The sequence below is a fragment of the Zingiber officinale genome, chromosome 1B (genome assembly GCF_018446385.1).
Source record: "Zingiber officinale cultivar Zhangliang chromosome 1B, Zo_v1.1, whole genome shotgun sequence".
NCBI classification, from domain to species: domain Eukaryota; kingdom Viridiplantae; phylum Streptophyta; class Magnoliopsida; order Zingiberales; family Zingiberaceae; genus Zingiber; species Zingiber officinale.
Window position 1 is genome coordinate 143,571,404 of NC_055986.1, and position 27,569 is coordinate 143,598,972.

General features: G+C 37.7%; 1 protein-coding gene and 1 non-coding gene across 2 annotated transcripts; both read left to right on the top strand.

Moving 5' to 3' along the window:
* The first annotated feature begins 6,212 nt into the window (after positions 1-6,212).
* Positions 6,213-6,318, top strand: LOC121994338. The gene has a single exon (XR_006115687.1). It is a non-coding gene; the product is annotated as a small nucleolar RNA R71 (small nucleolar RNA).
* A 10,734-nt stretch (positions 6,319-17,052) lies between these two features.
* On the top strand, positions 17,053-20,483 carry LOC121983037 (receptor kinase-like protein Xa21). The gene is made up of 2 exons (XM_042536028.1): positions 17,053-19,507; positions 19,976-20,483. The coding sequence occupies exons 1-2, from the start codon at positions 17,401-17,403 to the stop codon at positions 20,353-20,355; spliced, it is 2,487 nt and encodes an 828-aa protein (XP_042391962.1). The 5' UTR covers positions 17,053-17,400; the 3' UTR covers positions 20,356-20,483.
* The last annotated feature ends 7,086 nt before the right edge of the window (positions 20,484-27,569 follow it).

Here is a 27,569-nt window from a genome sequence, read left to right on the forward strand (position 1 = left end):
CAATCTATCAAGATACAAGAAATTAATCACAAAATCCATCCTACTCTCTTGAATATTCCTATTTCCTCTTCAAGATTGTCTCTCAAACGTCCTTACACGGGCTTGCACCTGTCACGTGGATCCCTCGGATGATCGAGTGAGAGTTTATCTTTACAAAGTCCATAAGAAATCCAAACAATTAATCAAGAATGAGAATTAAGCACGAATCACCTTTAATTATTCAAGATCTAATTGATACAAGCAAGATAATGTCATTGAAACAAGAAAATGGCAAATCCATAAGAGATTACATCAATCCATCATACAAATACTCCCTTCATCCTAGAATACAAGATCTACTCCATGAATCGAGGAAGAAAACCCGAAGAAATAGAGAATACAAGCATTTCTTAAATCCCCAATCCAAGAAACCAAGAAAAGGGGGAAAGAGAAAACTTATCTACGAAGAAGCTTCGTCTTCGGATCCAATCCTCGCTCTGGAGTCGAAATCGTCAAGAACTACCCTTGAATCGCCCAGAAATCCTCCCAAGAATGGGAGGAAACCACCAAATCTTGCCTTCTCCCAAAGGGGGAGAGATCCCCTTTCAATTCATGAAGGAGGGTTTAAATAGAGGAGGGAATCGGGCGCCACACGGCCCCGTGACACGGCCGTGTGAGATTCACACGGCCATGTCCAGTTCCTTCTCTGCCAAAACTGCACGGTCGTGTGGTTCACACGGCCACAACCTGCTTAGTCTCTGGAAATGCTACATGGTGCACACACCACACCGCTTAGTCTCGAAACCTCACACTGTAGATCCACACGGCCATGTAAGGCTTCTGCTCTGGTTGGCTTCAAATCTTGACACGGCCGTGTGAAGTTCACACGGCCATGTCATTCTCCACTTCTGTTGGTGCCAAACTCCACACGGCCCGAGCTCCATACCAGTGCAGGGCCGTGTGAGGTACACGGCCCGGTGCTTTCTCCCTTTGTTTCCTCCAATGCTTGCCCAAAGATGTAGATTCTTCACCAAATCGACTCCTGTGTACAGAAAATGCACAAAAAGCAGATCTCCGAACCAAAAGAGTAAATATGCTAAAAGGAAAGCTGGAAGTATAAAAATGCATAGATCAAGCATGCTCAAAGTATGTAAATGTACGTAAAAACATGCATAAAAGAGTATATAATCTACGCACATCACACCCCCAGACTTAAACTTTTGCTTGTCCTCAAGCAAAATGTCGCATTCTAAATTCATATGTTCTACAACACATTCATAAAACCTAGTGCACTTTCCTAACTCTATCAAAAAGTTTCATTAGAAAGCATGATCATAGAAACAAGTAAAGTATGGTTCAAGCATAAGAATCTTGTGCACAGTGTAGAAGTAACTCAACACTCTTTAAGTTTCAATCCATGTCCTAGTCAAGTCGTCATCAAATTTGAATTCCTAGTGTTTCTAGTGAAAGACAAGTAACCAGTGATAGGCACTTACTCACCTTTCACTTGGTTCATATTTCTCAACTAACCAAGGTCTCAAAGGTGTGCTCAATCTCAAAGGAAGCTAAGCAGTCATTTCCCCAGTAACCTAACTCGGTCTCAAAGGGGTGACTTGCTAGATTCCACTCATGACAACTGTTTTTTATATCCCTTATTTATTTATTTTTTTGAATGTTTGCATTGTGCAAAACTTATTCACAAATGTACTTTTAGCACACATGTTGGGATATTTTGATTTTTCCAAATGAGCTTTAATGATTTGAGCCTCATCCAGTAATCAAAATGAAAGTTGAGAAATCACCATGGAAACCAAGTACTAAGCAAACAAGATGAATCATGACTATTTCAATGACATCAACTATTCAAGCATCAAGCACAAGTGTAGTGAAGATAAAATCCTTAAGGTTGAACCAAAACTAAAACTCATCACCATAAGATTCTTAGCTTGTTTCATGCTACCCAAGATAGAGAAAAGAAGTACATAAAGTTTACTACTAGCATCATTCGAACATCATGAATCAAGACAATAATCGTGCTAACATTTTATCTTGAAGACAAGAAAGTATAAAAGTGAAGATTTGATGTTCTCAATTTTTTTGCCATGATTATTTCAAAAAACAAGCAAAATAAAGCAACAAGTAATGAAAAAAAGAACCAACATGAAAAACTAACAAAAACAAAAAACTGAAAACCACACTAAACAATACATGACACCCCCCAGACTCAAACTTTTCATCGTCCCGATGAAATCAGTACGGTGGAGGAGGTGGAGGTGGACGAGGGAAAGGAGGTCTACGACGTGGTTGGCCAATAGGAAAACTAGGAAAACCTGGAATCTCACCTAAGGATCTATGATACTCATATAAAGCATCAACTTGTTGGTTAATAAGCGTCATACTCTGCATAAAATCTCTCATCCTAGCCTGATCAGTATCATAATCCTGCACAAACTTAGCCACTTGACCTTGAAAATTCCTCGTAAACTGAAAATGATTTTGTACCTCCCTAAACTGATCATCAGATAAAGAGAAGCGCCCCTCCAACATTTTTCGTTGGGAATCTTGCTTCTCATGAAGTGATTCTAGAGACGTACGAAAATCTGAAAAATCAAACCTAGAAGATCTCGTGCCATATGCAAAAGAATGCCTAGCAGGCTCCATAAAACTAGAAGGCTGCGTATGTCCAGATGACGAGGGTTCATGATGTGGCTCAGTGTCTCCCGGTATAGAAGGGTTATCCTCAAAATCTAACTCAGAAATTACCCAATTAGCCCGATTACGAATAGTAGTTCGTTCAGGAAAAGGAAGGGGCAAAGGAGAACCACTCCTCCTAGGAAACGCGAAACCATTCTCATCCCGAACGATCATTTTCATAGCAAGACATGTATCAATGTCAATCATGTCATTACCATGAATTATTTCCAACCCATCAACATCAAGATTTAAATTACAAGCTATTCGGGTAATCAAACCACCAAAAACAATTGATCCCGATGATGCCCTAGCCGATCTCAATAAGGTTTGAACAAAATGAAAACCAGAGTCAAATTCAACCTTATAAAGCATAGCCCATAAAGCATAAAGCTCTATCTTCTTAACCACCCCATCACTCTCTCCCCTACCAAAAATAGTTTTACTCATGACTCTATGCAGATACCTAAAGATGGGGTTTTGCATATGGGAGGCCTTAGCTCTTGAAGGCTCATAAGGTTGATCTAACCCAGTTATTGCATTCCAAAAATGATTCCAATTAAACCTTGGATCAAACCTACGAGGGCTACCGGTGGTTATTCCAAAGCAAGAATTAAAGTCACTAAATGCCCATAGAAATTCTTGATTCATTAATCTAAAAGAGATTTTTCCAAAATAATCATCTTCATTAGTAAAATGGACATCCAATGAACTTAAAAATTCCAAGACAAGACGAGGATATGTAGGCAAATGTGTGTACATAATATCACTCCAATCCAAAAACCCAATCATCAAATCCACATCTTCCCTAATTCCAAGCATATCAAGAACAGTTGGGTCCATATATCTAGTACACACTATCTTTCTATTGACAAGAATTGCAAATCTAGTTACTTGATCATCATTTCTGAACACAATATTGAATTTATTGTCATTACCTTCGTTGCGTGAAGTCCTCTTGCCTTTGCCCTTCACTGGTTGTTTTCCTTTGTCTCTTGATGGCTCCTTCTCTTTGTCTCCACTAGATCCACCACCTCCTTTGTGAAGTCTCTTCAAAATATTGGACATCTTGATGAGTTTAGAGAGGGGAAGTATTATCTAGAGTTGTGGAACTCAAAGAACAAAACTTCAAAGAACAAAAGATCTTAGGTTAAGAGAACAAAAAGCCCAAGTCTTAGAGAGGAGGAAAATCGGATCTAAGAGATCTCGAGAGATTAGAGAGGAGTTTTTAAGAGATTGGGAGAGAAAGATATGTTTTGGAGAGCTGGGGGTGTGCGGAACACGGGCAAGATCTGGTCGTGCGAGGTAGGAAAAAGACTTTAATAGTTCTCCTACACGGGCCGTGTAGATCTACACGGCCTCCCCCTCTTCCTTCTCTGGATTCCTCGCACGACCGTGTCTGGGACACGACCCCTCCATCTTTCCTCTCGGGATTCTTTACACGGCCGTGTCTAGGACACGGCCTATACCTTTTTCTCCTCGGGAGATCCCACACGGCCGTGTCTGGATGACACGGCCCAAGCACTTTCCCTTCTCTGCAACCTTTGCCTGGCCGTGTATAGCACACGGCCTGACTCTGTTTTGCACCTAACCTGAAAACAAAATCAAAAGAATGCATCAAACTAAAAGAAATTACAATACAAATCAAAACTAACTAAAAGAACCCTTGGGTTACCTCCCAAGAAGCGCTTGTTTAAGGTCTTTAGCTCGACCAAACTTTATCATTCGCTTCTTTTCCTCGCCCTTGGAGGACAGATATACTTTTCATTTTTGTTGGGAGATCTTCTCCCAACATCTTCCACCACATTGTCTCCTTCATTTGGTGGCCTTCCATGAGGATGGAAATTCCATTCCTCAAGTTTATAAATGCTTGTCCTGCTACAAGCATTTAAAAGAGACGAGACATGGTTAGAGATATTAGATAAATCATATTCCAACTTTTCCTTACCAATTACCAAAGAAAGCTTATGATTTTTGACATCAATTATAGCTCCAGCTGTAACAAGGAAAGGTCTTCCTAATATGATAGGAATCCTAGGGTCCTCTTCCATGTCCAACACGACAAAGTCTGTGGGAATAACATTCCCATCCACCTCTACTGGCACATCTTCTATAAACCCTAAACCCTAAACCCTAAACCCAAAGGGTACCTGCAGGAATGATCGGCAAGTTGAAGTGTCATAGTAGTAAGTTTAATATTTTTGAGACCTAATTTATTACAAATTGAATAGGGAATGAGGCTAACACTCGCCCCCAAATCACAAAAAGCTTTTTCAAAAAATTCTTTTCCTATGTTGCAAGGAATATAAAAGCTCCCTGGGTCCTTCAATTTTGGAGAAGTGTTCTTTTCAAAAATAGCACTACATTCCTCACTAAGCGCAATGGTCTCGACCTCTCCTCTTCTTCTCTTATTTGACATGAGATCCTTCAGGAATTTGGCAAATCTAGGCATTTGTAGAATATCATCAATAAGAGGTACCTCTACACAAATTTCCTTAACTTTTTCTAAAAACTTGTCAAATTCTTCATCCTTCTTGAGCATTGTAAGTCTCTGAGGAAAAGGGACAGCTTTGCTCTAATGGTTCAGTGGAAGAGTCTCTTCAACCTCAATGGTACTCTCCTCATTAGCTTGAATCTGATTTGGTATAGGAGGAGAGAGCTCTTCTTCTTTTTGTATCCCTTTTGAAGCTGTCACTTGGGAGTCTCCCAAGGTCCGTCCGCTCATAAGCTCAATCCTATTGCAATGCTCCATAGGATTCACATCAGGTTTTCCTGGAAGCTGTCCTGGTGCTCTGGATGATGAGGAAGCTAGTTGGGCGATTTGACTATCCTGGATCTTTTGATGCTTTTCAGAATTATCCATTCTCTGAATGAGCTTTGCTAAATCTTGCTTCATTTCATTCTGACTTGAGATAATTTCTTCAAGCATCTTTTCAACATTTGACTTTGGTAAGCCTTGAGAAGATAGATGTTGAAAATTTTGTTGCCCAGCTTGAAAATTTGGTCTTGCCCCCATAGATTGTCCTTGATCTTGATTGTTTCTGTAAGAAAAATTTGGATGACTCTTCCATCCAGGGTTATAAGTATTTGAGTATGGGTTGTTCTGCCTTTGATTGTAACTCATGATTGCATCACATTGTTCAAGTTGATTGATTTGTGCAGTGATAGCTCCCAATGGACATGAGTCATTTGAGTGCTCTGAACTCCCACATACTTCACAAGATGTACTAATAGCATTGATCATATTAGCACTAGTCCCCATATTCTCAAATTTCTTTGTAAGAGCGTCCAATTTTGCAGACAAAAGAGTGACTGCATCTACATCAAACTTCCCTGATGCTTTAATTGTTGGGTTTACAGAGGAATAGCCACCACTTCTTTCATTTGCCCATTGATGATGATTTTGTGCTACACTTTCGATGATTTCTTCGGTTTCATCTAAGCTTTTGTTCATAAGTGCCCCTCCAGCAGCTGAATCAAGGGACACTTTGGTATGATAATTGATACCATTATAAAAGGTATGCAACACTAACCATCTTTCCAACCCATGATGTGGGCATTGTCTGAGCATACTATTATATCTATCCCATGCTTCAAAAAGAGATTCTGAGTCAATTTGCTTGAAACTTGCAATTAAATTCCTCATATGAGCTGTTTTACTTGGTGGATAGAACTTATCAAGAAACTGTTGCTCACACTGCTCCCAAGTGGTGATGCTATTAGGGGCCAAAGAATTCAGCCATTGCTTTGCCCTATCTCTTAGAGAAAATCCAAATAATAATAATCTAACTGCATCTGAAGGAACTCCATTCATTTTCATGGTCCCATATATTTCATAAAAGACCTCTAAGTGTTGATTGGGGTCTTCATGAGGTCCTCCACCAAATTGGTTCTGCTGCACCATAGATATGATTGTGGGTTTGATCTCAAAGTTGTTAGCTTCCACTGAAGGTCTTGAAATACTAGATCGAAAACCTCTTGCATAGGGTGCTGCATAATCCTTAAGTGGTCTATTTGCCATGTTCAAATGTTCCTGTTCTTCAATTTGCCTTTGCAGAATTCTTCTTTTATGGAAAGTTCTATCAATCTCAGGGTCAAAAGGAAAGAATTCCCCTGCAAAGTTAGATCTTCGCATACACAAGAACAAGATGGCAAATGGCAATTCAACAAAAAAAGAAAAATAAAAGAATCAAAAATGCAGAATTGAATTTGTACAAAAAGAATTAGCAAGAAGTAAGAGTTATACAAGAAAGTAAAAACAGAAATCTAATGATTAGTTACAACTATGCAATATGAAAGAAAAACAAATGTTATGTTTAGTCTAACTCAATTGATAATTCCTAATGTTATAGCGCAGTCCCCGGCAACGGCGCCAAAAACTTGTTCGCTCTCCGCAAGTGTACGGAAATGTCGCAAGTAATATAAAAGATTATCGTATCCACAGGGACTGGAATAAGCACTAGAAATGTCTCAATGCGAATTATCCAAACAACTATCCAATCGTTTCAAAAACAAAGTAAGGTAAACAAATCTAATCTTAAAGATCAACAAACAAGAGTTTAGTGTTTTGGGTTATGATAACGGGAGATTCTAGGAGTTTCGGTTTCTTTGTAGGATTTCTCGAATGTAAATGGTTCACCAATTCTTATCCCTCATTTGCCAAACATGTAGAAAGTTGCCGGTTCTCTCTTGCAATAGACAACCGGCTAAGGACTGAGAAATGTATCTAAATAGGATTAATTAGACATGAACCTATGTTGTCCTTACACAGAAGTGCACCTATTATTATGCCTTCCTCGGATATCAACGTAGAAGCCCACGACTTATCAATCTATCAAGATACAAGAAACTAATCACAAAATCCATCCTACTCTCTTGAATATTCCTATTTCCTCTTCAAGATTGTCTCTCAAACGTCCTTACACGGGCTTGCACCTATCACGTGGATCCCTCGGATGATCGAGTGAGAGTTTATCTTTATAAAGTTCATAAGAAATCCAAACAATTAATCAAGAATGAGAATTAAGCACGAATCACCTTTAATCATTCAAGATCTAATTGATACAAGAAAGATAATGTCATTGAAACAAGAAAATGGTAAATCCATAAGAGATTACATCAATCCATTATACAAATACTCCCTTCATCCTAGAATACAAGATCTACTCCATGAATCGAGGAAGAAAACCCGAAGAAATAGAGAATACAAGCATTCCTTAAATCCCCAATCCAAGAAACCAAGAAAAGGGGGAAAGAGAAAACTTATCTACGAAGAAGCTTCGTCTTCGGATCCAATCCTCGCTCCGGAGCCGGAATCGCCAAGAACTCCCCTTGAATCACCCAGAAATCCTCCCAAGAATGGGAGGAAACCACCAAATCTTGCCTTCTCCCAAAGGGGGAGAGATCCCCTTTCAATTCATGAAGGAGGGTTTAAATAGAGGAGGGAATCGGGCGCCACACGGCCGTGTGAGATTCACACGGCCATGTCCAGTTCCTTCTCTACCAAAACTGCACGGCCGTGTGGTTCACACGGCCACAGCCTGCTTAGTCTCTGGAAATGCTACACGGCCGTGTGGTGCACACGGCCACAGCCTGCTTAGTCTATGGAAACCTCACACGACCGTGTAGATCCACACGGCCATGTAAGGCTTCTGCTCTTGTTGGCTTCAAATCTTGACACGGCCGTGTGAAGTTCACACGGCCATGTCATCACACGACCCGAGCTCCATACCAGTGCAGGGCCGTGTGAGGTACACGGCCCGGTGCTTTCTCCCTTTGTTTCCTCCAATGCTTGCCCAAAGATGTAGATTCTTCACCAAATCGACTCCTGTGTACAGAAAATGCACAAAAAGCAGATCTCCGAACCAAAAGAGTAAATATGCTAAAAGAAAAGCTGGAAGTATAAAAATGCATAGATCAAGCATGCTCAAAGTATGTAAATGTGCGTAAAAACATGCATAAAAGAGTATATAATCTACGCACATCATGTATCCTCCTGGATCGGTCAGTCGACCGATCCAGCACGATACAGTAGCGTTCCAGGAGTTTCGGGTGCCTGGATCGGTCGGCCGACCGATCCAGCCACACCTGGATCGCTCTGCCGACCGATCCAGCCACACATGGATCGGTCTGCCCGACCGATCCAGTTGGGAACCGAATGCCCCATAGCTTCAATCGATCTGCGGATCGATCGGCAGGTCTGTAGTTAGTTGGGAAGTTTAGTTTCTAGTCCCTAGCCCAGTTGGGATGTTCAGTTTCCCCTCCTTAGCATATGTACACCAGCAAAGAAGGTCTTTAGACTTTTTTTTTAGCAGTTGTATCCGTAATTAGATTAGTAAAATTTTAATTAGCCCAGCTTTCCGCACAGTATAGTTTAGCATAATTGTAGCGACCGGCCTTACAGCCAGTACCCAGAAGGTGGGTCGTTACAGGAACAACCTTAGGTCGTTGATCCAACTGAAGAAACCGAGAAGATTTCCAAGTTGAGATCAAGACAGTTCTACTATCTTTCATATTACTCTTGCTTTATTATTGTTCTAACATCTGTTTTCCAGGAGATTTTTTATCTTAATACTGTTTTGCAGGTCCGGCTGGATCGGTCGACCGAACAGTAGTATCGGTCGACCGAACCAGGCAAAATCAGAATATCATTTAGATTAGACCAGAACAGATGATCAAAGTTTGATCGGTCGATCGAACAGTAAGATCGGTCGACCGATCCATGGTGACTCAGCACTGGCCAGCTCAATAGCACCGATCAGCAGAAGAAGGAAAAAAGGCTGATCGGTCGATCGAACCGGAGGACCGGTCGACCGATCCAATCAGCATTAAATACAGCATTAAAAGAAGATCTCAGCTAATTGTGACGAACAGGGAAAAGATCCTATTCGGTTGACTGAAAGGCATGATCGGTCGACCGAACCCTTAAAGAGCATTGATTGCTTGAGATCGAGCCAGCATCAAACTCCAGTCAGGAATGAAGGGAGCGGGTTCAGTCGACCGAACAGAGAGATCGGTTGACCGAACGCCCAAGGCACCTATAAAATGAGGCTCGAAGTCTGAGGCCAGAACAACTCTTCTGATCATCTAAAAAGCTCTTCTTCGAGTACAAATTGTGCTACACATCTTCAACAGTTGAGCAAGTCACTTCGTCCGAAAGTACCGACCAAGCTACATCCTACGTATACGATTGTCGGTATATTTTCATATTGCACTTAAATTAAAATAAGATAGTAGGAGTGTTACTATCTTATTTCATTGTACTTGTACGATCTGCTTCTTTCCGAAGATTTCGGAAAGAAAGGTTTTAGTGCTTTGCCCATCGGTGCGGTCGAGGACCGCGATCCTTCAAGTAGGAGTCGAGCTAGGCTCCGAACGAAGTAAAACGACTTTGTCTCTTTTCTTATTTCCGCTGCACGATTCTGATTTAAAAAGTAAAAGAAAAGTTTTAAAAGAAGCAATATTCACCCCCCCCTCTATTGCTCGCATCCGATCTATCACTTCATTCCTTTGTCCTTGTCCTTGTTCCTTAGCTTGGGGCAGTTGTCTTTAATGTGCCCTTTTTTGTTGCAGTGGTAGCATCGGATCGTCCTTTTCCTTCTACCCTACGGATGGTTAATTTTTCTAGACTTACCTAATTTCTTAAATCGCCTTACCATCATTACCATTTCTTCATCGTCGAGAGAGGATTCTAACTCTTGTTCGTCTCTTGTTGCCTTTAGGGTGATGTTGTGCTTCGGCTCCTTCGTACCTGCATATCTTGATTCATGCACTTCAAATGTGGAAAATAATTCTTCTAAGGAAATAGTTTCTAAGTCCTTAGATATATAAAACACATCTACTAGTGATGCCCATTTAGTATTTCTAGGAAATGAATTGAGTGCGTACCTTAGCGAATCTTGGTTACTTACCTTTTCTCCGAGATTCGAAAGTCCGGTGATAAGATCCTTAATTCTCGAGTGCAGATGCGCAACTATTTCGTCTTCTTCAAGTCTCAGGCTAGTGAGCTGGTTGCGAAGTAAATCTCATCTTGCGATCTTGGCTTCCGACACCCCTTCGTGTAGCTTAAGGAACTTTTCCCACAGTTCCTTTGCTGAGTCATAGTTGCCGATCCGGTTGACTTCTTGTGGCGGAAGGACGCTCAGCAGATGGAACTCTGCTTTGCCGTTTGCCATGTAATCGGCCTGCTCCTTTTTCGTCCACTGGTATTTTTCTTTCTCTTCCGGTGCTGTAAAACCGAACTCCATTATCAAAAGTAAATCAAAATCCGTTTTGAAAAATACATGCATTCGCTTTTTCCAGCTAGCGAACTCTCCCTCGAATTTTGACGGGTATATGCTTGGTCTGGCCATCATCTTTGCTTCGATCGGCGGTTAGTCCTCTTGAAGCGTCCTGGCTCTGATATCACTTGTTGGACCGTGTTGGCTGGCTAGAAGGGGATTGAATAGCCCTAAAAAACACAAACACAAAATACCCTTCTTGAACTTATAACCTAAACACTTGCATAAAATTAAATAAAGAAAGCAATAAACTAAAAGAAGTGGCTCACAGACTTGACTTGGTTACAACCGAGGAGGTTGTTAATCCAAGGAATGAATCACACATTAAAAAGATCTCCTTCAGCCGGAGAAGCCTCTTACAGCAGTAAAAGAGCAAAAAGAGAAGCTAAATTAAAAATGGAAGCTCACAAGTGTTGTATTGCTAATTTTTGTTCTGTTATGAAGCTTCTGGACCAAGACTATATTTATAGCCTTAGTCGGGGCGCCTGGAAGGGTTCCAGGCGCTTGGGAGGGGATAAAACTTTATCCCCGACGCGACGGTCAACGTCCACCTCGATATTGATAAGCTTGAGGTTTTGGGCGCTCGGAATAGGTCTGGGCGCGCCGACCCTTAAAGTCAACCTCGTTGACTTTTTTTATCCGGACCCTCTTCTCCGGTTCAGCTCGCCTTGGTCCGAGTCTTCCGCTCCGGCTCTGCTCGTTTGGATGATCTCGGCCATCCGGAATAGGGCTCACCCGAACCCAACTTCCGGCCTTCTCGAGCAACCTTCCGCTCTGGCTTCTAGTCCCTCGGAAACACCGTGCGCCTCCTTCTCGTATGCCCGCGTACTCTTCTGCAGCACCTTGTCCCTCGGATGCACCGGACCCGTCGGCTCTCTCCTGTGTCGTCCTTCTCGCTAGCTGCATTTTTTGCTCGACTTCCTGTGCTCCTAAGCTCCTGCATACTTAGACACAAGGTTAAAACACCACAGAACCTAACTTAACTTATTGATCACATCAAAACAACTTTGGAGTTCCAACATATTATACAGTAATAATAATATTCAAATTACTTATAAAAATTTTTAATAATAAAAAACTTTAAGATCTTGGAATACTTGCCTCCATATAGAACTAGAAGTGCACTAACACTCTTTAAATTTTTTTGATTATGTAAGAAGATACACTATGACCATCACAAGTAAAATTGCATGAAAAAAGTTTCAATTTTTTATATATAATAAATAAAAGACTAGATAAATTATAATTACTAATAACATTAATACTTATCAATCTCTAACAATTCTTAACATAATCTGGCCACCGTGTACTACTTCAACATCTAATATGAATATGCATACAAAATAACATTATAATACATACACATTTCAAATAATAATCAAATCAGAACAATAATAATTTATATGGTAGAACTAATGAGATGAAAAGTAAATCAGAATAATAATATTATGGAAGAACTCATAATATCTACATTGGTATGAAAAGCAATTTTATATATATCTTCATCTTTTGGCTTCCAACTCATGGTAGTCATATCTCATGTCAATCTTCAAGTGCGGACAAGTACCCCTAAGCTAAGCTGATTAAACAAGACATGTATCCTATGTAGAGGATCTGGTCGTTGATGATGACAATATACAACTACCTATAATCAATATAAAAATCTTAAAATTGTTTCTTTCTTTTTAACAAAAGGGTCAACACATCTCACTAAGAAACACTAGGATGGATAAAATTTTTATTAAGTAATTTCTATAGTTCAACCTTTAGTTCTTCTAACTCTCTTAGTTGCATCCGATACAATGCTTTTGATATTGGAGTTGTGTCATGAAGCAAGTCAACAGCAAATTCTATCAATTGCTCTAGAAGCAAGCCTAGGAGCTCCTTTAAAAATTCATATGGGTAATTATAGATTATGCACATCATAAAGCTTACATCGAGCCATGATCTCGGAACTCACTAAGGATAGAAGATATTTCACTTTCTTTAACGAACAATTATTAATTGTTTTCCTAAAAGATGTCTTCATCATTTACTTGTTCAATTAGTACAAGGGAAAACCCAGGGACATGTACAAAAGCTTTTTATGAATGAAATCCTGTGCCACTTAGTCCAACTTCTCAAGCTTTAAGACCCACCACTGAATTGTTTTCCACATGAGAAAGCTACTGCTCAGTTTCAACTCATCTCCGCATATGCTTTTTCATAATCACCATCATAAAATTCTTAACACCTTAATTCGTTTCAGTACAAGCGTTCATTAAGTCAAAATTAATAATACATCAAATTAGAATGAGATCCTAATGAAGAGTGATCAAGAGTTGTCCTTAAAAATTTTACTAAGAATTTGTATCATTTGGCAGTTTTCTTAAACTTTTGGTAGCTAAAGTTTACTTGGCACGGAAGCATTCCTTAGTCCATAGCTATTCTACCTAACATCCTTAAGTACAAGAAAAACAAGCAATCCTGATTGTGGTTCACCACCAGTAGAATATAATCAAATTAAATTGTATCTGAGCCCTGTAATTATTTGTCATTAAATTCAATTAAACAAATAATTTCTTTTCTTGTAGTCTGAAGCTAAAGCTAGCTTCTTTTTCACTTTTAGGAGAAGCTAAACATCCACGCTGGCTCAGCCGCCTAGCCACCCACAGCTATCCAGCCGTTTGGCCGCTTGGGCGCCACGGCTGCCCGCTTACCTAGAGGTCCATGTTGCCCGGCCGCCCACGCCTTTCCGGCTGCACAACCAAGGCTAAGCTCGTAGCCAGAACAGGGTGAGAGGTGGGGCAAACCTACGGCCGGCATTGCTAGCACATAGTCAGGCTGCAGCCGGCCTCGTCAGCACAGTGTGAGACCTGCAGTGGCCTCCCGAACACAGGGCGAGACTAATTAGTTTTCTTCGAGTAAGTGCAGCCAAATTCTTTATAATTTTCTATGGGACAAATTACATCATATATACTATTTGCTCCAAGGCAAAACAAATTTAAGTCTTGATCAGTGGACCATCTTGCGAGCTCACTCTTCAGTCAGTACGTTCAATATCCATGGATTGAGATCAGTAGTTGAAAATTCTCAAAGGAGAAAAATAAGCAGCAAAGTTTTGCTATATTTTCACAAGATATACCACATCAGAAATATTATTAATGGTCTATTAATTTTGATACGTATGTGAGATAATGGTTATAGTGGTGGATGGTCAAAATTTGACATAGAATTTTATCATCTTTGTTGGTCCCATCATGTACTTATCTATTTGATTTTTTTGTTGAACTCTGTGTTGGACACTAGTAAGGGATTGTTAATATGACGTACCATATTAATATCATAAACGATAATTTATTTATTACTAGTGTTTTTATCCATCTATTTTTAAGTTAATAGGAAAAAAGATAAATTATAAATGAATATTAATTATTAGTAAATGTTTAAAATATAAAAAAAATATATTTAGACACGTCCAATTTTGAACGACGGTACCATATTAATGCTCTATTAATCCCTGTTGTAATCCCTTTAATTATTAGCACATGTCTTCTGACTTGTCTCAAGGACAAGTCACGTCAAGTTTGCTTGAAGACAGATAACAGTATTTTGTCAATGAGAGAGACTAAAATTAAATTTATTTTTTTTTCATGGAGGGTGACGACTCCTATTCAATAAAATGTTTTTATCGATATAAATTAAGAAGCTATTACATCATCTAGATGACTAAAATTAAATCTATAGATAATATGGATATGAATTGGTTCAGATGCATCATATGTTCATAGATAATTTAAAGTTAACTACTTATCCTAATTCCTAATGGCATAAACAATTGGAAAAGAGAAAAAAAAATCCAACTTATTTATATTTAAGTGCCTCGTAGTAGCTAGATTAAGATATTTGACAAAATGAAACGAAATCAACATCAAGTTAAGTTTAGAACGATAATGCATAAAAAATTACATAGGAAATTAAATGACTGCACAATTACAATATGAGAAATTGTGAAAGTAAACTAGACGGCTTATAAGATATTGTACGTGCAGGCAAAGCGAGAAAATATTTGCTAGCTCATGATGAGATAAAAACACGGTTTTGAATATTCGCAGTTTGAAATGACAGAATTGTAAAATAAAAAATAAACAATAAACAATAATAATAAAAAATATTATCAAAGGAAAGACAATATATCTATTGAAACTTTTTATATATTGGAATAATAGTTATTGAGGATTATTTTATGCTGATGATCCTTCCTAACTTTGTCTTTTGCAATACTATACTTGCTTTTCTTTACTTTTCCGAACATTTTTCCAACTCCTCTATGACCTCCTACCATGCTAACGATAGCAATCTTATTGTGTCCCCACGAGCTGATCAGCTGGTTAAGTGTATGTAATTTGTCAATGAAGTTGTGGGGTCAAAGATCGTCAGTTGTACTCGAGGATAAAACTCTGGTCTACTGCGCCAAAAATTCCTTCAACCCCCAGTCACCTATCCTGCCTAGTATTAATCGTGATTTGTTCCCTCTGGAATCTTGTGGGGCCAGGGTCAGGGAGTCGCTAGGGTGACGATTTTACTTTTTACCGATAACAATCTTATTGTTGCCCCCATATATTGATATAGATAGTTCATACAAAGATGTTATCATAAATAAGTGCGATCGATTTTTAATAGATATGAAATATCTTATTGATTGTCTCTTCTCCAGCATGTATTATTATTATTATTATTATTATTATTATTATTATTATTATTATTATTATAATAATAATAATAATAATAATAATAATAATAATAATAGAATGAAATGTCTCTTGATTTATCTCTTTTTTAAAAAATATGAGTTCATCTGAAAGGACCGTTATTACGATAAGTTCATCTTTTTGCCGCACACAGATTACAACTTTATTAAACTTTCCCCCTCGCTTGAACACCAATTTATAATTATACTGAGGTAGAACTTTCGCCCTCGACTTGAACACGAGGATAGTGTGTAGCGATTTATATTTATATTGAGGGTTCCAACTTGTAGTTGTTCACATAATTTTGGATAATGCTTCATATTTATAATTTCTGTACAGGACAAGTGATTTGACCTTTTATACCAGCATTAATTCCAACCTGCAACTTGCAAGCGAGAAGTATGCCGAATCATAAATCACAATTGTCTTAATGTTCTTTCTCTCAACATATCACATCTTGTACCCTACCTTCATTATTTGCCAATAGTTTTATTATATTTCTCTTTCTATCATATACCAATATTATTTGCCTAAGTATATTTTGGTTTCTTCTATAACCTCTTCAAGCAAATGACATTGTGATACCGTGTCCTTTATATTTATATCTAAGAGTGAGCCTTCGTTAATTTGATCTATAAATTAATTGAATTAATTAAAAATTAATTTAATATTAATTAATTGAATTAAATTAAAATTTTATTAAAATTGAATTAATCAAATTAATTATTTCAATTAACACCGAACGATCCCTCAAACTCACATGATCGCTCAAACTCACATTAAATGCGACAATCAATGGATTTGACACTGAGGATGGGGCTCCCGTTCAGCAGATCAATTCCGGTGTGGTAGTATAGAAAATTCTAATGCCCGGGTGCTGAACGCTTGACTGTTCTTTTTCTTTTGGATAATATAATATCACTTTGACTTTATTTTTATTTAATGCAGCGATAACGAATCGGTGACCGGGATCGTTTAGAAGGCATGTACGTATCTACAAACTGTACACCACTGCATAAATCAAGTGACTTATATAAGGCAGGACTGTCCATGCTTCAAGCAATCCGAATCATTGCGTCCCTCTACCATCTCTTACAAAATTTCATATTTCAGGAGATATATCATCGATCTGCATGGCGAGAAGAGTGAAATGCTTAACCACTCCATCTTCTCTATGGCCATGCCCCATCCTTTTTCTCCTCTTGCTCTTTTCTTTTGCATATTTAACTATCTCCCAGTTCGTGAGCCCCTCCTCCCAAGTAGCCATTGATCAGCATGCTCTCATCTCCTTCAAGTCTCTCCTCTCTTATCCATCCGAAGCATTAGCTTCCTGGGAGAACACTTCCATCCATTTTTGCCATTGGAAAGGAGTCACATGTCATAACCTTGGAGGTGAACCTAGAGTCACAGCTTTAGAGCTGGAGAACCTCACCTTAGCAGGTCCAATATCTGCATCATTAGCCAACCTCACTTTTCTCGAGAAGCTCCATCTCCGTGAGAACCAACTTAAAGGTCCCATTCCGCAGGAGCTTGGCTTTCTTTCTCATCTTCAAAGTCTCGATCTGAGCGTAAATTCTCTTGAAGATGTGATTCCGTTGTCTCTGTTTCAGAATTGTTCTAATCTCCAAAACTTCAACTTGAGTGTCAACAGTTTGCATGGGACCATCCCAGGAAACCTTAGCAACTGTTTAGACCTACAATTCATTAGATTGGAAAAAAATATGTTTGAAGGAGAGATCCCAAGTGATATCTATTCTCTCCCAAAGCTTCAGGAGCTCAACATATGGCATAATAATCTCAACGGAAGAATTCCTCCTGAGATTGGGAACCTTTCAAGCTTGACAATACTTTCATTATCTGGCAACAAATTCAGAGGCCCAATTCCTTCCGAAATAGGTAATCTTTCATCCCTTGTTGACCTTTCCCTGTCAAGTAATCAACTTTCAGGTACCATCCCATCCAGCATCGGAAATCTTAGCAGCCTGACTAAACTCTTTCTGCATTTCAATAATCTCACCGGCACTATCCCACAAGAGATCACAAAGCTTGTCAATATGCGATTTCTAAGGCTGGAGGCCAATCATCTTACTGGGATCATTCCTAAAAGCTTGGGCCTCTTGAAAAATCTAGTTAAACTTACTCTTGGTGGTAATCAGCTTGAAGCAACAAGTCTTGCCGAGTGGAGTTTTATTGATGCTTTAAGCAACTGCACACGCCTTAGAATTTTGGAACTGCACAGCAATAATTTAGGTGGCATGCTCCCCAAATCCATAGGCAATTTGTCAAAAAATCTTGAAGGGCTTGACTTCACTGGAAACCAAATTGCTGGAAGCCTTCCTGCAGAAATTGGAAATCTTAACTTATCAATAATTGAGATGCGGTCCAACCGTCTCAATGGTACCATTCCTAAAGAACTGGGAAGCATCAGCAGGTTAGAAATAATAAACCTGAGTAGCAACTTCTTGACTGGAGAAATCCCTACAGAAATTGGCAATCTTACCAAATTGTTTTTCTTGGTCCTCGACACCAATAAATTGCATGGTCCAATACCTCATAGCCTCAGAAAGTGCCCGTTAAATGTCTTAAGCCTTGCAGCCAACAACATAAGTGGTAGTGTACCAAAAGAAATCTTCTCTATCCCCAACCTCTCCATCCTCTTCAATGTTTCAAACAATTATTTGACAGGAACACTGCCTTTAGAAATTGGAAACTTGATAAACCTCAGAACTATAGATGTCTCAAATAACAGGCTGTCTGGTGACTTGCCTAGCACAATCCTTGGATGTCAACTCCTGCAGTATCTTTACATGCAAAAAAACCTTTTCCAGGGATCAATCCCACTGTCATTCAGTGAATTAGGCCTTCAAGTGTTGGACATTTCATGCAACAAATTAACTGGGCGCATACCATTATTTAACACTATGTCTTTTCTTAATCTCTCCAACAACTATTTTGAAGGGGAAGTACCAGTAAGAGGGGTTTTCCAAAATCTTACAGCATTTTCAGTCTCAGGAAACAGTCAACTTTGTGGAGGCCTCCCAGAGCTTAGCTTGCCATCATGCACCCAGAAGAGCAAACATCTAACCAAAAAGTTAATTGTAGTCATTTCTGTATCGGGAGTGTTTTTTTGCATCATGCTTCTTCTCTGTTTGTTTGCAATTTGTCGTAGGCTTCAAAAGTCAAGAGGCTTTTCTGATGTCAACTCAAACATCATGGAGCAATATAGGATGGTTACTTTTGCTGAGCTGTTCAGGGCCACAGAAGGATTCTCACCTGCAAATCTAATCGGCAAAGGAAGCTTTGGATCTGTATACAAAGGGAAAATAGATTGGGAAGACCACGAGGAAATTGCAGTGAAGGTACTCAACCTCCAGCAAAAAGGGGCTTTAAAAAGCTTCATGTCCGAATGTGAAGCTTTAAGAAATATCAAGCATCGAAATCTCATCAAGATTTTAACATCATGTTCAAGTATTGACTTCCAAGAGAATGATTTCAAAGCTTTAGTGTTTGAATTATTACCAAATGGCAGCCTAGAGAATTGGATCTATCCTAAAGCCAACGAGGGCACACTACCAAGGTTAAGTCTCAACCAAAGACTGAACATATCTATAGATGTGGCTTCAGCTTTAACATACCTCCATCATCATGGCGCCACCCCTATGATCCATTGTGATCTGAAACCAAGCAATGTCCTTTTGGATCATGACATGGTTGCACATGTGGGTGACTTTGGATTGTCCAAATTTCTTGTCAAAACTGCAAGTTCATCAAGCCTGAGTCAGACAAATTCAGCCACATTGAAAGGGACCATAGGATATGTTGCTCCAGGTTTGTTTCTCAATTACCCTTTGATTCAAGAACATTGGCAGCCATCAAAACTAGACAATATGTTAATTTCCTTATTCTGTGTTCTGATTTTACTAAGAATAATCTCAACAAAAGAGCAACATGCTCCTAGTCAATACAATCTTACTCTGTTTATTTATTATTGTCTTGAACAAAATCACTGGTATAGATCATCATCATTTGTTACAATCCATGAATATTATCTTTAGTATAATTATTTCATAGGAATCCACTACTTAGTAGAGTTCTACAATGTTTGAGTTTGCTCGTATTCATGCTCCTCCATATGAATTTTTTTTAACATTCTATATTTTTCAGGATGCATACAATAGGTTGTGTTTCGTGGCATCTTATTAAGACTTTGGAAAACTTGAACTTTCAACTGAATTTTTTATTGTCCATCTAGTTTTATCTTTCAAAAACATGCTCACTGCTCTATATACATTTCAGAATACGGAATGACCACTAAAGTTTCAACTAAAGCAGACGTATACAGCTTCGGAATACTTCTACTGGAGATGTTTACTGGAAAGGGGCCTACTAGTGATACCTTCAAAGAAGGAATTAACCTCCACAAATTTGTTGAAATGGCACTTCCTACTCGAATCGCTGAGATAATAGACCCATACCTCTTGATGGAGATGGAAGAATCCAGTGGCACTGATGTATCAACAAATGAATCAAAAATGAGAATGCTAGAGTGCTCTACTTCAGTGTTTAGAGTTGGCATTTTGTGCTCCAAGGAATCACCAAAAGATCGACCGCGTATGGAAGATGCCATGAACGAATTAATCAACATCAAAGATGCATTTCTAAGGTTGGCTGTTTAAAGTATAGGCTCGTAGCTTGCAACATTCTATAAGCTATTATTTCCAATCATTAGATTTTCATCCATGATGTGATTTTTTTTATAATATTCAATACATAGATTGAAGCAAAATTTAAGGCCAGAAAATTTCAAACCTTTGGTTATTGTATGTCATCACTGTTTTTTGGGAAAATTATTCTACTTCCGTTATTTGAATGATGTGATGCATTGCTAAAAGCCATCTGTTTTTTTTGGTAAACGAAGATGAAATTACTTTAGAGCTATAGAGAAAAAATAACCTATCCGGATAGTATTGATATATAATTTATTAAGAGATTGCATAGTCAAAGGCCAAACCATTATGAAGAACCTTGGTACATCATTTCTTAAACTTAGCAGTGACATATTTCTTCACACTAATTTGTTTCTCCAGAACAATGTTTTTAAAACCAGATCAATGAGTAAATTTGTCAAGCCATTGGGTCATGTGGTTTACTCAGTTGTCAAAATACCCTCCTCCAGTAAAAAATTCTAACTCGTTTGGTATCTCCAAGGCGCAAGCTGAGGACCTAAAAGTTCAAATTTTTTAATATTTTTGGAGTGACAAACACATTATGCTTTGTGTTAAAGTCAAAAAAAAAAGTTATTGTGCCTCAAATTTCAATAGTCATTTTGTGCCAACACAATGCTAAGTTTCATAGTGCAAGCTATTTTACAAATCAGCTTGAGTCTTATAATTTCAACAAGAATATTTATCAAAATTACTAGCTCATGCTATGACTTGTATTGAAGCCAAACCCTAAAAAATCCAAATCTTTCAAAAATTCAATAGCAACCTCTTTACAAATGGACTTACAACCATTTTGTTTGAAAGTAGTATCAACTTTTATAATGCAAGTTCATTAGCAAAACAACTCGGAGTTGAATTTTATAAGATCATAATTTTTTATTTTTTTTAAATTTCTGATTTCAACATAAATCATAGATGAGCTTGTGACTCTAGAAATCTTACAAATCTTAAATTTATAGGACACAATCAGATATATAAAACAATTTGCAACCTAAAACTTGACATTATGTTGGCATGTAGTGGTGTCACAAGGTGATTTGCAAATCAGCTTGTGACCAAAATTAGACACACTAAATTTTTCTATGTTTCTAACAATAGCACAAATTGTAACATGCATTTGTGACTCCAAAAATGTCAAAAAAATAAATTTAAAGATGTATTTAGGTAGCAAATTGATCTGTAAATCAATTTGCAAAATGCGCACTATGAAATTTAAAGATGTATTTCCGAAACAACGCACTATGAAATTTCAAAATGCCCAAAGCACACTGCTATATGTAGTCCCCAAAATGCCCCTTACCAAACCAACAACTCTAAAATATTTCTAGAATTTCCTAAATGAAATATGCCCTGTGATTTTTTTAAATTCTCAGAAGGTGTCTTATCTCTCACCTGCTCCTTTTTAATTTGTCAAAAAATAGGCTTAGCTTGACAAACCAATTTATTTTCTTTTTTATTTTTCAAGCTGAAACTTTATTATTTTAGACAAATAAGGGCAATATTAAATTAGTGAGAGCTATATCTACATTAAAAAAGATTTTTAACTTAAGTGAGTTATTTTGACAAACTATATGCAGTGTAAAATGTAGCTAAGACTACATATGAACTTCTAGAACCTTAAGGAAGTCATCAATGGCAAGGCATTACTTGTTTGAGCATCATAGATCTACCAAGCAGCATACTTGATGGGATATATGCAATATAAAAATACCAACTAAAATCATACTTAAATTTGTAGGACCTTAAGAAAGATATCAACAACAAGCCATTACCTATTTGAACCTTTCAGAATAGATCTATGGTGGATATTCCATATAATTGTAGTTTTCTTTTCCCGTTAGAATTACCTGATGCTTTTATAGCTCATCTGTTTTCGTTAATAAAGGATTATAATTTGAAAATAATGTATGAGCTATGCATCAACCTTGACCTATGTGGAAAGTATGATTTTACATTTGTTTATGAAACTGCTTATCTAGAAGGCCGAACGCAAAGGGCCTATATCAGTTATGGTCTAAACAGCGTACGCTCACAAAATTTCCTTATCCTTTCTATGATTTGTTTCTGAGATTTCAAATATTAATCTAACAAGTAATTTTTAAAAGAAACAGAGCTCAGAAGAATTATTTTGACTGTAAAATGCACAAGATTGGGGAAGAAGTTCAATCAAAGAAAGTGAATGAAAGAAAACCAAAAACCAAAAGAACAAGTTGAACAAAAATCCAAAACCGGAAGAAATAGTGATAACAAAGTGAGGGGATCCACCATAAAACCGTAGATAATAGATAGGTATGAAGAGATGTGATTAGGATGAGATGAGTGATAAATACCTCAAGCGACGACGAACTAGTAGAGTAAGAGATTGACGCAGACAGAAAAGTTGAATATGCAAGGATCAACCTTTTGGATCCTGTTGGAGTGAGTCGTTTACGGTGGACTCCGAAAGAAAACAACAGAGGGATCAGCACGGGAGGTTTCGAGACTGAGGGGGACAAAAAAAAAAAAAGAGAAATAAAAATAGTCGAATTAGTGAGACTCAAGCCTTCATCTATTAGATTTTTGTAGGGAATTTTATTTTGGGATATTTGTTTGTTAATGGAGATGATAATAAATCAATGGATTTAGGAGTTATATGCTCCATTTCTGGGCTATTTTTTAAAAAGTAAATTAACTTTTTTTGACCATATTGATTTCTAATAAAATGTAAAAGTGTCAACAACCTTGACAAGTACTTATTTTATTTTAAAATTTCTTAATTTTATTTTCATAGATTATTCGAATGCTCTTTTGTCAGCGCAGCGAAGAACTAATAGTTAATCGCCTTACAAAACCGTGTGATTGAGTCCGTGCAAAATGTAATTAATTCACTAATTGGAGATTATCAATTTGCCTTTCTATAAAAAAAAACACAATTGACTGTTATATTTGTGATTCGCAGTTAATAAATTGGTGCACCAGGATAAAAACTTAAGCAATGATAATCAAAATGAAAGATTTTGATGCTAACTAACTTGCGTTATTTCATATCAGTAATGTTAAATGGTTGTCCGAGATCATAGTTCGGAAACAAGAGATGATTAAGACATCATCTGGTATAATATTTAGAGCAAAACTCAAAAGGCCGCTCTTAGTTTTTGGAATCAGGTGACCCCCCAAAATGCTCCCTCCCTATATACAATTACACAAGTACCCTTTACTATACTATTATTATTTTCCACTTATATTTTCCATCTAAATCTTGAATTAGGGACGCATTATAGCAACTATGAATTCTATATTTCTTGTCTAAAGCTTGGCTTGTTATAGCAACTACTATTTCTTAAGCTTTGAATAGATATAACTTTCGACTAGGATTGAACCATAGAATGTACAATATATCAAATTGAAGTTCGTTAAGATATCTATATTTATTATCGAGTGTAACATGTAACGCCCGTTTAGGCCCAAAAAATATACGTAGGACCATTGGGTGTGTGTGTGTGTGTGGGGGTTGAATTATGTGAGCCGGCTGATGATGTAGGGGTGCAAATGAGCCGAGCGACTTGGTCAAAGCTCGAATTTGACTGAGCTCGAGCTCATTTAACACTGACTCAAGGGCTCATCGAGCCTGGCTAAAATTTAATATTCTAATATTTAAAATAATCTAATAAGTTGAGAAGGTGTTTGTGGCTAGAGTGTTCTATTGGGTTGCTAGAGGTTGAAGGTTTAAATCTTAATTTCCACAACTTGTTTTCCATTAAAATTCATTTTCGAGTCGAGCTCGAGCTTGAATTATGAAATTCACTCGAGCTCGGCTCGGCTCATTTGCAACCCTAATTATGTGTACTTTAAAAGCTTATCTTTTGTTTTTTTAAATGAGTGCACATCGAAAATAATAACAAACAAAACGATCGGTTACTTGGTTTAGAGTCTTTGATAACTCCTACTCCAAGACCTCACTAAATTCTCTATCGATCAATTCCTGGTAGAGTAATAGAGTATAATCCTATCTGAGACTTGCAGAGATGACGCGTTGAGCATGGTGGTTGAGTGATTGACCGTCAGAAGACCTTTGGTTCCAAAAGAAGCTTCTCCTTTGATCCTACACACAAGGAGACGATCCAACAAAACATCAGTGCTTAGAAACCAAAGAGAGTTCCTAACGAAAACTCTCCGATGCTCAAGTCAGTCCCTGTCCGAACAAATGGAAGAACCGTCAGAACGTATGTGCGAGAGTAGAGTTGTAGATGTCAATGAGCCTACCTTTGTCACGGAGAGAACTCCCTTTCTATATACCACCTTACGTAACCTCCGCAATCATAAGATGGCAAAATGTGTCAGAGTTTGTTAAGCAGTTCACCATAATCGTCCGAGAAATCTTTATTTTACTCACATGTATACCCCTTTTATCATTTATAACTTCTTTTGTTATTACTGAGGTTGTCGACAGAATATGGTATTATTATTGGTCTGCTGATGGGAGACATGATGGTTCCTAAAGAAGTTTTAATATTCTCTGACACAAAGTTACTATTATGACAAGTTGTCGGGATATTGTCTGCTGACCATGATTCGATTGGTTCTTAAGCCAGTCATCTTGTTGAGGTGATGTTGTTAACTGAATATAATCTGACTGGTCCTTAAGTTGACCGCCCTATTAGGATGATGCTATTGGCTGAATATAATCCGACTGGTCCTTAAGCTGGTCGCTTTATGTTGGACCGATTACACACGTGAGAGGGGGTGAATCACGTGGTTTTCAAAAACTCATTTTTTCGATTTTAAAATCAAAGTACGAATGCAGCAGAAAAGAAAAATAGAAATCAGAAAGATAATTAAGCGAAGTAGAAACAGACACAGTCGGTTTACTTGATTCGGAGCCTTCAACGACTCCTACTCCAAGACTCAGGTCCCGTGGACCTATCGACGGGTAATCCACTAAAAATATTTCCCGATACCTCTGAAAAAGAGAATTGAGTACAAGAAGGTTGAACAAGTGCAACACACTGCACTTGTCCTTTTGCAGTATTTAATTACAAGAGTGAATTACCGACACTTATAGATTAAAGTGGGAGCGCTTGTGTCGATGTCGGTCTTTCGGCCACGTTCGGAAGTCCTCGGAGCAGTCGTCAGGTGTAGTAGCTTTGGAGCAGAGTCGTAGCAAGAGCTTGGAGCAATCAGAACCTCAAAAGAATGCATAGTAGCTCAAATATGTGTTGTGTTTAATGACTTCTCGAGAGAGCTTTATAAAAGGCATGGAAGGTGCCTTCCATAGCTATGGAAGACGCTTCCAATGAGGCAAGTTCAATCCCGAACAGTCCAACACTTATCCACGACTTCGACTAACTTTATCCCGTGGAAGGTGCCTTCCATAGTCATGGAAGGCACCTTCTATGAAAAGTATGAAGGCGTCTTCCATCAAGCTTGAAGGCTCCTTCGAACATTGTTCATCCGAAGGTAATTTTCTTCTCTTAGCTTTGAAAAATAATGTTAGTCCAAAATACCCTGTAAAATAAGTATTAGGACAACTTAATAATAATACAGAGTAGTAATTAGTTTCAGTCCTCCCAAGATCAGGAACTAGTCAAGGTCTCAGCTTAGGGATCCCAAATTGACCTAAACTGGGCCGACGTCTACTGTCCCTTCAACCGGGACACGTCCTCATTTGGTCACTCTCCTCCAGTGATTTACCTTAACTTATCAGTTTGCCAAACATCCTATCAGCCTATCGACCTGCCTGTACTTCATGCCAGCTATCCGGTTGGCCCGTTGACCTAGTTGGACTTCTTGCCAGATATCCGATCAGCCCGTCGACCTATCTGAACTTTGTACTAGCTATCTGGTCGGTCCGTCGACCTAGCTGGACTTTGTACCAGCTATCCGATCAGCCCGTCGACCTAGCCGGATTTCGTACCAGCTATCTGGTTGGCCCGTCGACCTAGCTGGATTTCATACCAGCTATTCAGTCGGCCTATTGACCTAGCTAGATTTCCTGCACACTTAATCAAGTGGTTAGATCACAACAAAATTTAACTTAACTTACTTGTCATTCATCAAAACCTGAGTTAGACCGTTAGTGCAAAACTGCACCAACAATCTCTCCCTTTTTGATGCAATGACAACTTGGGTTAAATTAGGAAAAAAAATATAAAAATAGACAAATAGTATGGTTTAAGTTATTCGGATTTCGATTTGGTTGGTTCAGAGTTTGCTAACTTAATCAACTTAACCCCCCTAACCCTCTCCCCCTTTGACATTTATCAAAAAACATGAATAGATATTTTTTTAAAAAATGTGCTAAGGAAAGTAAACAGAAAAAAATTTGTTACAATAAAATAATTCTCAGGATTACTCGAGGGAGGAAAAATGTTATAACCATAAACCTTTTTTCAAAATAAAAATGTTTTTCAACATATGTTAAAGTATATTCAAAGATAGTTTTTAAACCACTTAGCATTTCAGACTGATAAAGAAAATAACTTATTAAAAAAATTAGTTTTGAAAAAACCTTTTCAAATTTTTTTTCAAAGTGTTTTCTAGACATCTTGTAAAGTAGATTTTCAAAAAAAATAAAAAAATTTTAAAGACCTCTTTCAAAACAAATTTAAACACACTGTATATTAACATTGTCACAAGGCTAATAAAGTTGGAAAGACTTTAAACTCTACTAATTTTTAGAAACTTTAAAGTTTTCTAATTTTTTTTTAAAAATGCTAAGTTCTCTAAAAATAACTTAAAGGATTTAAAGTTAAAGTTCACTAAAAAAAATAAAATACTAAGTGTTGTAAAATTTTTTAAAAGTAGTTTGAAAAAATTGAAACAGATTTCAAAATAATATTTCAAAACATATGATTTGATAAGTACCAGAATTTTTCAAAACAAAAAAGTTCTTGTTAGAAGGAAAATTTATTGAGTTGTGAATAATTTTTAGAGATATTGTTCCTTCCCCTGAACCTGATATTTGTTTTTAAAATAAAAGAATCAACTATAAATTATCCTTAACTATCTAACCGTTAGTTACTAACCGACTATTAGAAGATACCAGTGTTCACTTGGTTAGTCAGATTAAGTTATTTTATCCAATTAGTGTTTGACTAACCTAGATTACTTAACTTGATTGTTATAGATTTGATATTTAACGCTCAGACTTATGTTGATGCACTGATATAAGTATCATAAGTCTAGAC